The 12,141-nt window shown below is 57.0% G+C and overlaps 1 protein-coding gene across 1 annotated transcript; it reads right to left on the reverse strand.

Annotated features, from left to right (window-relative positions):
* Window positions 1-6,187: 6,187 nt before the first annotated feature.
* Window positions 6,188-9,539, reverse strand: NKX2-2 (NK2 homeobox 2). Its single transcript, XM_062489521.1, has 2 exons — window positions 7,455-9,539; window positions 6,188-6,969 (listed from the first exon to the last, which is right to left on the reverse strand). The coding sequence occupies exons 1-2, from the start codon at window positions 7,708-7,710 to the stop codon at window positions 6,407-6,409; spliced, it is 819 nt and encodes a 272-aa protein (XP_062345505.1). The 5' UTR covers window positions 7,711-9,539; the 3' UTR covers window positions 6,188-6,406.
* Between the last annotated feature and the right edge of the window lie 2,602 nt (window positions 9,540-12,141).

Below are 12,141 nucleotides of genomic sequence, written 5' to 3' on the forward strand. Positions count from 1 at the left end.
TTGGTGGCTCTGGGGCGAGTTTTATTTTCACCTCGCTCAGAAAGCCTTGAGAGAGCCGGAATACAAAAAGCTGGGGATGTTTCCATTGCCTTTTCCCCCTGTAATATGGAGTTTTAAGTGGGCTCACTAGAGAGGAGCTGCCTGGAACCCACAGCAAAGAGCTGCCACCCCAAAGTCACCGCTAATGACAACGCTGAATTCCCTTTTGTCACCAGTTTTCGTCCAGCTCTTCCCCAGCTCTGAGACAGGACACCAAAGGCAAGTCCTGCATTTCTCCATCGCTTAAAAAGCACCCCACGATCCACGAGGGGTCTTTGGGTATTCTGTCTATTTAGGAGGGTTGGGAACTTGTGTTGCCTGTGGGGTGTGGTGCCAAGAGCTCCTCCGTGGTGTGGCAGAGGATGGAGATGCACCCCCGAGGATATGAGGGATTTATGGCCATTCATATCAAAATTCTTTTGAGGCTGGATTTTCGGTTAAGAAAACCCAAATTCCTCTGTGGTGCTTTCAACTCTTGTAGGAGTCAGTGACTGTTTGTGGAACAACTCTTACTGAAAAGAGAGGGTAAATAATGTCTGGATAACAGCTGGGAAGTTCAACGATGGGGGAAATCCTCCAGGGATTTTTTTTTCCCACAGACTCTTGAACAACCAGAGCTGAAGTCTTTTCCTGCTGGATGTGTGTGTAGGAGCCCGGAGTGATGAATCCCACAGGTGATGGGGAGGAGCAGCTCCATCCCTGCACATCCAAAGACACAACCACTTCTTAAATCTGTTTTTTACCCTGAAATAATTGAGCCTGCTCGGCCAGACCCGATCTGAGGCATTGACAGCACGATTTGACACAATTTATTTCTTTCCATTTCTATTACAAGGAGAACTTTCTCCCTAAATTGGGGCTAAATTCCATGGAATTTAGGCAGGATTGAGCCACTCTGTTTGTCTGAGTGAACCTGGAGCAATTCCAGGCAGGTTTGCCTCAGCTCTTGAGCTTTCCCAGCAGATCTGGGATGTTTGTATGGAGAGCATAGACGTGGCTCCTGGTGGTTTAATCCCAGATACGTCAGTGGAACTCAGGGGGAAGTGCATGAATCCCACTGGAACTTCCCAAACCTTTGTACGACCAAATAAAATATGCACAGACAAACTTGGATTTTTGTGGCTGGTGAGACCTCTGGGACCTGTGGGAGGGAAGGATGCTGCACCCAACCACTCTGCACCCTTAAATTCTCCTCTTTTTTTTTTCCCCTCTTTTTTTTTTTTTTTTTTTCCTTCACGATCAAGTTCTTGTCTTTTGCAGCTGGAGGTTCTCCGAGTCTGCAGAAGTTTTAAATACTGAGTAGGGAGAGGAGGTGGGGACGACATGAGCCAGCCATGGGCAGGAGAGGGAGAGAGGGAGAGAGGGAGAGAGGGAGAGAGGGAGAGAGGGGGAAAGAGGGAGAGAGGAGGAAAGAGGGAGAGAGGGAGAGAGGGGGAAAGAGGGAGGCTGCTGCCTGCAAGGGCTGTGGCGGTGGGGTGAAAGGAGGGTTCTGTCCCGCGTCCCTCTCATCGGAGAGTCCCCGACTGATTCTCCACATAATTACGGTTAATTAACGGTATGCTGAAAAATGCAGTAAATCCGCCAGCACTGAATGAAACCCAAAATTCAGTGAAGTATCGCCCGCTGAGGGAGAAGCACAGGGCTGTCCTGAGGCACTCGCCTGCCGTGCCCGGGTGCCCGGTTACCTCTGCGTGCGCACTGTCCCCAGTATCCCCAGTGTCCCAGTATCCCCAGTATCCCCAGTGTCCCCAGTGTCCCCAGTGTCCCCAGTGCCCCCAGCGCAGGGAGGGAACTGTCGCCGTCCCCGTGGCTCCCTGTGGGGCGGAAGCGCCGGGAAGAAGCCGTGGATGCGCCGCCTCATCCTCTCCAGCTCTCTGGAATTTCACGCTGCTGGAATTTCTCGTTTCGTTTGTTCTTCCGGCGTGGGGAAGGGGCGAGCCCCTGCCGGGGGTTTGGGGACACCCTGCTTGCCCCAGAGGTGGAGTCCTGGGCCTTGAGGAGTTTGAGGGTTCCCTGATGCCCCCCAGGAGGGTCTGGAGCCAGACCCGCTCCCACCCCGCTTCCAAAGCGATGTTCCCGGGGTTTAGGGCTGAGACCGCCCCTCCCGCAGCGGGGCGAGACAGGGGCTGGGGACACGCTGTCTCCTGTCCCCCGGGGCTGTCCGTATCCCTCCCACGTGTCCCCTCCGTGTCGCCGGCCAGGTGCCGGGGTCCACTCCCCACGGGGTCCCGACGGCGCGTCCCTTATCCAGCAGCGCCGCCGCGCGGCCATCCCGCCTTTGGAAAGGAAGGGGGAGACACTTTAGGGACAGCGACAGGGACGCTGTGCCTCGGGGTCCCCCTCTCTGCCATACCCGGGGGGCTCGGAGCGGCCGCGCAGCCCCCGGCCCGTCCTGCGCCCGGCTCCGCGGGGTTCTGCTGCCTCCCCGCGGAAAGCACGGCGAGGAAGGCGACCCCAGCCGGGGGTCTGGAGCAGGGGAACACGGTGTCTCCCCCGTCCCCTCTCCCCACCCACCAGGGGTGCTTTTCGGGGAGCTTTGGGAGTTTTATTGGCGAATCTCCCCCGAACGCGGAGCAGGGTCGCTCCTCGCCGCCCCTTCCCCCCCCCCGGGGCTCCCCTCGCCGCTCTTCCAGCCCCCCGGCTCCTTAATGAACCCTCCGGGAATTGCCCTGGCGGTCGGTAAATATTGGCTTAGCTTCCCCTCGAGCAGCTCCTCGAGCGGCCCCGAAAAACCCACAGCGCGGCCGCCTAAGCCCTACAGTCAATAGGGGACGGGGGGAAGTCACCGCCGGGCTCCGCGTCCCGCAGAGAGAAAACCGAGAAAACCGGGGAAAAGGAAACGCGCCGGGGCCTGGAGCTCGGGCTGAGCCCCAAATCGTGACCCAGCCCCGCCCTGGAGGCCGGGAGGGGCTCCGGAGCTGCCGGGGGCCGGACTGCCCCGGGAAGCCTCGTCCGAGCGCGGAGCAGCTCCGGGCACCGGGAGCATCCAGCCCGGAGGATGGGCGGGATGGGGGCTGCTCCCCTGCTTTCCTTGCCATCCGTTATTTTCCCTTTTTCCGCTTTTTCTGGTTATCTTCCCTCCCTTCGTTTTTTCTTCTTTTGTTTTGTTGTCTTTCCCCCTTCCCTCTTCCCTCTTCCTTTTCAATTTTTTCTTTTTTCGTTGCTTCTTTTTCCTCTCCCTTTTCATTTCTCAGTTTCCTCTCCCGCTCCCTTTTTATTTCTTTCCTATTCCTACTAATCTTTTTTCCTTCTGTAAAATTTCTTCTTTCCTTCTCCGTTTCCCTCCTATTTTCGTTATTTTCTTCCCCCCCCATTTTTTCCCCCCCCATTTTACTTTTTAAAAATTTAATTTATTTTCATTTATTTCCCCTCCCCACACTCTCCTTTTTTTTTTTTTTTTTTTTTTTTTTTAAATTTCTCTCCCTCTGCCTCTCTCTCCCTCCCTCGGCCGGCCCGCCTTGCACAACCAGGAGCGCGGACAAGAAAGGGCCGTTTCTCCGGGAGGCAGCGGGACGTGCCAGCCGGGCTGGCGGTACCGCACAGGGAGGCGGCAGCTGCAGCCCAGCCCTCCCTCAATCGCAGCCTTGTTCTGCCCCGGCCTTCGCACCGCAGCGCGGCCGCGCAGCTCAGCTCCGCGGGTTCGGGCGGGGGGGGACCCGCTCGGGTTTTTATTTTTTTGGTTTTGTTTTGTGATGGTTTTTTTTTTTTTGGTGGGGGTTGGATTTCCTGTGAAATGAGAGAGAAGCTTGTCAGAGGGGACTGGGAGAAGAGGAGAGTCTCTGTTGGCCTTCAAAGAGAGAGCAGAGAGAGCGGGATTCTTTTTCCTTGCGCCCCCTCTTTCTTTTTTTTTTTTTTCCATTTTTTTCCTTTTTTTTTTTTCTCTCCAGAATAGATATAGCACGAATTTTTAATTCGCCTGCCTTTCACAGACAACAATGCTGGGTTTGAAAGCTGGGCACAATTTGGGTTTTGTGAGGGGTCCCCGGCCCAGCTGGCCATATGGGATACAACATTTAGAACATACCGAACAATGAGCGCGAGTGACAGCCCGAACAAAACGCGGAGGACACCGCTCCCTGACTCCGCGCTCCGCATCAATGCCGAGCCCCAAAAAACACCCAAGGCCGAGGCAGGCGAGGCTCAGGGAGGGCGTCCCCCCCTTCCCTCACCGTCTCTCCCGGTTTTTCGCCGGCTCCTTTGGCTCCCTTGGCTGCGGCTCGTTAATATGCACGCCTCTAACATGCTCACCTCCCTGCCTCCCCCATTGTGCTGCCCTCTGAAGTCTACTGTATATTGTGCAAAGATAGACTGGCCCGGCAGCGCGGCAGATATAAGGCCAAGGAGGTTAGGGCCACACAACTGGTTTGACAGACTCGGCACAGCCCGAGGGGAAGGAGGGGAAGAAAAAAAAAAAAAGGAAAAAAGAAAAAGGGGCGGGGGGGAGTGTGGGTTTTTTGTTTGTTTTTTTTGTTTGTTTGTGGTTTTTTTTTTGTTTGTTTGTTTGTTTGTTTGTTTTGGGTTTTTTTTTTTTAAATGAAAAAATTAAGTAAGAAGGAAAAAAGTGACGGTTTTCCCTCTCCGCTCCTGGCTGGCACGCCGGGTTCGGAGAAGGGAAAAGCGGCGTTCGCCCCTGTGTCCCCCCTCGGGTCTGGGACAGCAGCGGAGCTTCCCGGGATTTGGGAGCGTCCGCCCTCGCCCGAGGAGCCCCGGTGGTTTGGGGAAGGAGGGATGGGAGGAGAGGGGAGTTTTGAAAAAAGTGAGAAAAAGATGAAAAACCCCGGCGGCGGCGCGGAGGCTGCACCGGGAGCGGCGGGGACGGGATATTGGAGGACATCCCGGACTTTGCAGGATTGGGATGCTGCGGGGTCCGTACGGATCGTCCCTTTGGCATTGAACCTCCCCGTCCTGAGCCCTGCTGGACGGGGCGGGCGCTGCCCCGGCCCCACGGCTCCGGACAAAAGCGTGTTTGAATTTGTTTTCGTTTTTCGAATCATCTTTAACAGCCTGAAAGCCGCCGGGGCGGGCGAGTGAGCCGAGCCGGGCCGGGCTCGGTCCCGGTCCCCGTTAGAGCCCGGCAGAGCCGTCCAGCCGCGCCTCGCCTCTCTCTTGTCCCTCCTCCCTCCTACTCCGATTTTTTGGGGGGGTTCTTGCCGTGTTAACCCTTTCCCCTGCCCTGCCGGCGCATCCCCCGAAGGCTGGTCCCGAAGTTTCGCTCCCCAGCCCGGGGAGGAGGCCCCGGGGTGATGCCGGTCCCCAAATCCCAGCGGCGCTGGGGAGTAGAAAAGCGCACTCACAGATAGAAAACAGGAAAACACAAATTCTCCCCGCTCCCGTTTTTCGCATGAAGATGAAGCCGACTGGCCCCACCGAAAGAAGCCGGTTTTCCCCAAAATGAATCCCGGGGGATGGAGGGGGGTGCGGGGAGGCCGGGCTGGGCCGGGGGGATGCGCGGACGCGACGAGAAGTGCCACAAAACCTTTCCGTGCTTGTAATCGGTTGCTTCTCTACTAATAGTCCTCGAAACTCATCTTAAAAAAAAAAAAAATTAAACCCGGTATTAAATGGTGGGGAGGCCGGGGCGGGGCGGGGGCCGCTCTCCGGGCGGGGAGGGCTTCAGCGGCCGCGGGGCTTTTTCCTGCGCTCGGGAATAGTTGAGAAAACACCCAAATCGGAGAGAGCCAGCGGAGCGCCCCGGCCGCGGCTCACGGCAGCGACAGCGACCGCGACAAGGTGTCAAAACACCTCCTCTAGCAGCTGTCGGGGCCGCAAATCGCGCTCGGAGGGCAGCGCCGGAGCTCCCCTTTCGGGGCGCCCCGCACGGCCGCCGCACCCCCGTTCCTCACAAAATCACAGGAGCAGCGGGGGGGTTTTATTCTTTATTTTTTCCTTTTTTTAATTTTTTTTTTTTGCTTGGCAATTCTGACCATCTCCCCCCCCCTCCCCTTTTTCCTCTTTTATTTTAGTTGTAGGTAGACAGGACCACTCCGAATGGCGCAAAAAATTTCTGTAAACAATGACGCACAAAAAACACCTCCCCTCCCTTACCACCCCGCCTCCCCCCGAAATGAAACCGAACCCCCCCCAAAAAAATGGAGGGGAAAAGAAACGGCAGAGGGAAAAAAACCCCATAATAATAATAATAATAATAGCAATAATAATAATAATAATAGCAATAATAATAATAATAATAGCGTTTCCCTCGCCATTCCTTCCCCCGCAGTTTTGATGGTTTTGATTTTTTTTTTTTTTATTATTATTTTCGGAGCATCAGTCTGTCTCCTTCTCTCTCTCTCTCTCGCTCTCGCTCTCGCTCTCGCTCTCGCTCTGTGCCCGTTTTTTTCCTGTGCCTCCCTCGGCTTTGGGGGCCTCACCAGGTCCATTGCTGCGCCTGCACCAAGTGGTGCGCTGTGGGGTACTGGGGGCTGCCGGCCGCGCTGTACTGCGCGTTGTACTGCATGTGCTGCTGCAGGGACTGCGCGCTGTACGCCGAGAACGGGATGCCCGCCTGGAACGTCGCGGCTGCCAAGTCCTGAGCTTTGAGCGTGTGGCAGGGCTTGCCGTCCCTGACTAGCACCGGCACGGCCACCCGCCGCGGCGAGGGGAGAGGAGTCACTTCCATACCTTTCTCGGCCCGCGCCCGCTTCATCTTGTAGCGGTGGTTCTGGAACCAGATCTTCACCTGCGTGGGAGTCAGGCGGATCAGGCTGGCCAGGTGCTCCCGCTCCGGCGCCGACAGGTACCGCTGCTGCCGGAACCGCCGCTCCAGCTCGTAGGTCTGCGCCTTGGAGAAGAGCACCCTCCTCTTCCTCTTCTTGCCCGCGTCCCCGCCGCCCGTCGCTTCCTTCTCGTTGTCGGGTGACTCGTCCGCCGACGGCTCCGGGGATTTGGCCGAGGGGTCCTGGCCGCCGCCGCCGGCCGCCAGCCCGTGCACTGCGGACAAGCCGTGCCCGGTCAGCGGGGGCCGAGGGGGAGCCCCTCCGCAGCCCCCCGCATCCCTCCCGCAGCCGGGCCGTGGCGGGATGGAGGCCAGCCGCGGAGAGAGCAAACCCTCCATCCATCCATCCATCCATCCGCCCGCCCGCCCATCCGTCCGTCCATCCATCCATCCATCCATCCATCCATCCATCCATCCATCCATCCGCCCATCCATCCGCCCGCCCGCCCATCCATCCGTCCGTCCATCCATCCATCCATCCATCCATCCATCCATCCATCCATCCATCCATCCGCCCATCCATCCATCCGTCCATCCGTCTGTCTGTCCATCCATCCATCCATCCATCCATCCATCCATCCATCCATCCATGCCGTCCGCTGTCGGGATGAGCCGCAAGTCCCCCCATCCCATCTCCCCGCCGTATCCATCGCCCCCCGTAGCCCCTCGGTCGCCACTGCCCCGTCCCCCCGGCACTCACGGGAGTACTGGATGCCCTCGGCGCTCGCCAGCCAGCGCGTGTAGGGATTATCGCTGTTATCATAGAAAGGGCTCTTCAAAGGCAGCGTGGGAACAGTGTCCAAGGGGGTTTGTCCCAAAACTCCCGCTTTCCGGGGCGGCTCGGGCGCCTCGCTCTCCTCCTCGCCGCCCTCCGCCGAGCCGTCCTCATCGTTGGTGTCGGGGAGGTCCAAAATGTCCTTCACCGAGAAGCCCGTCTTTGTGTTGGTCAGAGACATGTTCCGGCAAAATTCCGCCTGGGAAAGTTGGAGCCGCAGCTTGGCCGAGCCGCCGGGTCACGGCTGGGCACGCACACGCCGAGCGGCGACAGCGACACTGCGCAGGGACACGGGGAGGGACGGGGGGGCACGGCACGAGTGGAGAAGAGGGGGAAAAAATATAATAATAATAATAATAATATGGATTTTTAGAAAAAATAAGTAGCGGGGGAGGTGTTGTGCGGGAGAAGATGCGGCCGCAGCGACGGGTCTCTGCAGTGGTGGTTGTTGTGCCACGGGGGAAAATTCCGAGAGCGGGAGCAGCAGCTGGTTTCGGGAATAGTTTGTAACTCCAGGGGAAAAAAAAAAAAAAAAAAAAAAAAAAAAAAAAAAAAAAAAAAAAAAAAAAAAAAAAGACGGGGAGAGAGACGCCAAAAAAAAAAAAAAAGGAAATAAAAAAAATCACTTCTAGATCTTGTTCAGCCGCGTCGAACCCGCGCCTGCCGCTGGAAAATCCCGAGCCATTGCTGGAACGGGGAGTCCATATAAGGCTGGTCCCCACACATGAACCTGCCGAGAGGAGGAAGAAAAAAAAAACCTACATTAAACCCAGGAAAGGTTGGCCACGTGTGGGCGGGTCTTGGAAGTCAAGTGGATGAAGACAGTGTTTGCAGATGTGAAATTGCGGGTTTTGGGCGAGCTCCGAGCTTCCACCATTGGTGATGAGTGGTATAACGTGTCAGTTAATTACCGGCGCGGGGAGGGCCCTCGGCGCGGGGGGGGAGGGACGGACGGAGGGAGGGAGGGAGGGAGGGAGGGGGCGAGGGAACGAGGGAACGAGGGAGGCAGAGAGGGAGGGAGGGGGCGACTTCCCAGCTCCTTTTTTTTTTTTTTTTTTTTTTTGGCACTATTTACATACAAAGAGCTCCGCACCAGCCCGACGCGCTCCGCACGCTCCGAAGTGTGATTTTTTTTTTTTCCCCACCCGTGTTTTCCTCCGAGCGAGGGGAGGGAAAAAAAATAAATAATAATAACCATAATAATAGTAATAATTTGCGGCGGGGCTGTTCCCACAGGCGCTCAGCCTGCGCGGGACCGAGGCGGCTCAGATGGCAAGAGCCCAACTTATCTAACCCGCCTAGGTCAATATTTTGGTTGGGGCTTAGGGATGAGCGCTAGAAATTAAACAGCGAGTAATTGATTCTAGTTTGCTCCGAAATTAAGCGAACTGGCAAAACGCGATCGTCAGGCGCGACCCGGGAGAGATCCGGGAGGTGATTATTGGGGAGGGGGGCAGTGTGTGCTTATTTGAAGAGGTCTCATTGATTTTGCCACCTCCTTCCAGGGGAATGAATGCAGCCCGTTGGGATCATTCGATGGGCTGCAGCCCGATGGACTCATACAACACTGCCTTTTTTTTTCTTTTCCGTCTTTTTTTGTTTTCCCCTTTTCTTTTTTCAGGACATGGGGAAGGAGGAAGAGGGGCAAAGCGGGGGAAGGCCGGGACCCCAGGTGTCACCACGCTCGCACACACGCTCGCTCGGCTCCGTTCGCGGAGCGGCCCTGGGGGCTCGCCCTGCCCGGAGAGGGATGCTGAGATCCCCCCGCCCCCCGAACTTGTCTCTGCCTGCCTCCAACTTTTATTTTCATTTCCGTTCTGCCTTTCTCCTGCTCTCCAAGGAGCCTTGGCCGTGCGCTCCCTTACGGGGCAGGGCCCGGATCGTCTTCCTTTTCCCTTTTCTTCCTTCCTTCCTTCCTTCCTTCCTTCCTTCCTTCCTTCCTTCCTTCCTTCCTTCCTTCCTTCCTTCCTTCCCCTTCCACCTATTTCCTATTCCTTTTCCCTTTCTCTTGTTTCCCATCCCTTTGCTTTCCCCGAGCCCCGCGCGGGGGAGATGGAGATGTGCTGGGCGGTGCGGGGTTCTGACAATTTGGGAAGGAGCTCCCCCACACCCCCCTCATTCCTGGGCAGGAAAAGTTGCCCGAGTTTCCCTTCCCGGCGGTGGGGGGAAGGAGCCGCACTACTGCCGGAGCCGCCGCCTCAGCCTTCCTCCTCCTCCGCTCCCAGCAATGGATCCGCACCTTCCCCTCCTCTCCCTCGCCTCTCCCCCCACTTTTCCTGCCCCAGCCCCCAGCCTGCCTCCCATAAAGTATGTGATGTGGCTGACAATGCACAGGGATTTTTTTTTTTTTTTTAAGCGAGCCCCTGCGCGCATCCTGGGTGGTCGGCCCCGCGCAAACACAAATACAACCCGACGGCTAAGCTGGGGACAATGTCCGCAATGTAGACAAATGTCCGGCTCCTGTTGGAACCCTTTGTCTGGGCGCAGTTTTTGCATTTATTTCAGTGGCGAAATAATACGTGATTGACGCCCTCTTTCAGCGCGCCCTAACTGTTGGGAATAAATCTGAGGTTGTTCCTAGTTGTCATGGTATTCAACTGCGCTCAATGGCTATCTCTTCATCCATTGCGGAGTCCTCCTCGATATCGAGGGAACTCCTTCGGGCCGGCCCCCGCCCGATCCTCTGCCCCGCGCTCGAGCCCGCACCCAATTCCCACTGAATCCGGGCTCTGCCGATGGATTTAGGCGGCCCCTCGGCTCGGGTGGGGTTTGAATTCCCCACTCGAAAAAGCGGGGTGGAAAAAAGAGCGGGGAGGACGGCGATAATCGTGATAGTGGCGGGACAGAGATCCCTGACAGCAGAAGCCGAGCCCGGGGAGGGAAGAGCAGAGCACCCGCGGGGCGCCGCGGGGCTGTCAGCCTTCATCAGGAATAATAATAACAATAATAACAATAGTAACAATAATAATAACAACAACAACAACAACAATAATAATAATAATAATAATAATAATAATAATAATAATAATAATAATAATAATAATAATGGTGGTGATAAGCCGCGGGCAGAGAGTCCTGCAGAGCCCTGGCAGGGCCCAGAGGTCGCGGCCGGACACAGCCCCGGGGGTCGCGGTCCCCTCCTTCCCTCCCTCCCTCCTTCCCTTCCTCCTTCCCCACACGCGGACCTCGCTGAGCACCGCGGGTACGGCCCGGGATACCGTGACGTCACCGGCGGGGAGGGTGTGACGTCAGAGTCGCCCTCTGACGTCAGGAGGGGTCTCGGGGCCGGGACGCTGCCACTCTCCGGGGTGAAAACCCGACAGCAGCGCCGCGGCTGTCGCGACAGAGCCGGAGGGATCCTGGTGCCTTGTCGTCCCTCCCCCCCCTCCCGGGCTGGTCCCACGCGTGGCGGGGATGATTCAGCGCTGGGACAGGAGGTGACAAGGCTGGGGGCGCTGGACCCTCTTGCCCCGGCCGCGGTGAAGCGTTTAATCTTAATTTCGATTTTAATTTCAATTTTAATTTCCCCCTGTTCCAGCGCAGGCCGCGGCTGAGTGGCCTGGCTGAGTGGTGGCCCTGGCGACAAGCGGCTCTGCCCACGGGGAGCGATTCACGGGTGGCTCCGTTCCCCCGCCCCTTTCCCGCGGGGTTAAAGCTGATTTTTTGAAAGGGGATAAAGCTGATTTTTGTCTTTGCTGGCGTCGGGGAAGGGACAGCCCGCGGGGATAGGAGGGGCAGTGAGGCTGCCCGCAGTCGCGCGTGGGTCTGGCCACGCCACAGGAGGGCCCGTGGGGCTGGTTTTAAGCTCTTTTCTCGCCTTTCCTCTCCCAGGCCCCTCTGCCCTGAGCCGGCCCCAGCTCTGTTCCCTTCTCCCGGCGCGATCCCACGCGGGTATAGCATATATACACATACATATATATATATATATATATGGTATTGCCGAATATAATAACTTATATTGCATGGAGAAATGTCGGGAAGGGAGCCTGCCGCTCTCCCTCCCCTCCCTGCACGCTCCCAGCCCGTCTCCATTCCCATTCACGCTCCACGGCTCTGGGAGCGGCCGACAAGTGGATCAATTTATTGTTTGATGGAGCCAAAGATGCGAGATACTGTTTTCCCTTCCCTCCAGCCCGCGAATAAACAAACGGAGCGGGTGGCTGCACCTTGCGGCTCGGCCCGGATTAGCGGAGCCCGCACAAAGCCTTTGTTAAGGGACAGGTTGATTTTATCTCCTAGAATGAGATCCACTTGGAATGAATGGGGAGAGGGAAGAGCAGCCCGCGTCCTGATAATTGTCGTGAGGAGCTTCACCTTCGGGAGCATCCCTGTAAGTAACACCCTCTTTGTTTTAAAGTGAAGCAGAGCCGCCACACCAAAGGGTCCAGCTCCCCGCTGCCGTGAAAATACAAAACCAAAATTCAGAAAAATCAGAGCAAAAACGATCGCAGCGAACTCGCCCCCGAGAGCCGCGCACGGAGGGCTTTAAATCGCGTTTTCCAGCGCTGGAGAGGAGATTCTGCTGCTCGACAGCGGCTACGGCTCGGAGGGAACCGGCCACGCCAGGCCTTGGGCACGGAGCCCACGCCACGGGATTGCCTCGCACACCGGC

The sequence above is a fragment of the Cinclus cinclus genome, chromosome 3 (assembly GCF_963662255.1).
Source record: "Cinclus cinclus chromosome 3, bCinCin1.1, whole genome shotgun sequence".
NCBI classification, from domain to species: Eukaryota; Metazoa; Chordata; class Aves; order Passeriformes; family Cinclidae; genus Cinclus; species Cinclus cinclus.

What these genes read in the sequence shown, in the direction of transcription:
- NKX2-2 (XM_062489521.1), bottom strand. Translation starts at nt 7,710, where the DNA reads ATGTCTCTGACCAACACAAAGACGGGCTTCTCGGTGAAGGACATTTTG. An exon ending in CGAGGGCATCCAGTACTCCC is followed by an intron (nt 6,970 to 7,454) that starts GTGAGTGCCGGG and finishes GCTTGTCCGCAG; the next exon opens with TGCACGGGCTGGCGGCCGGC.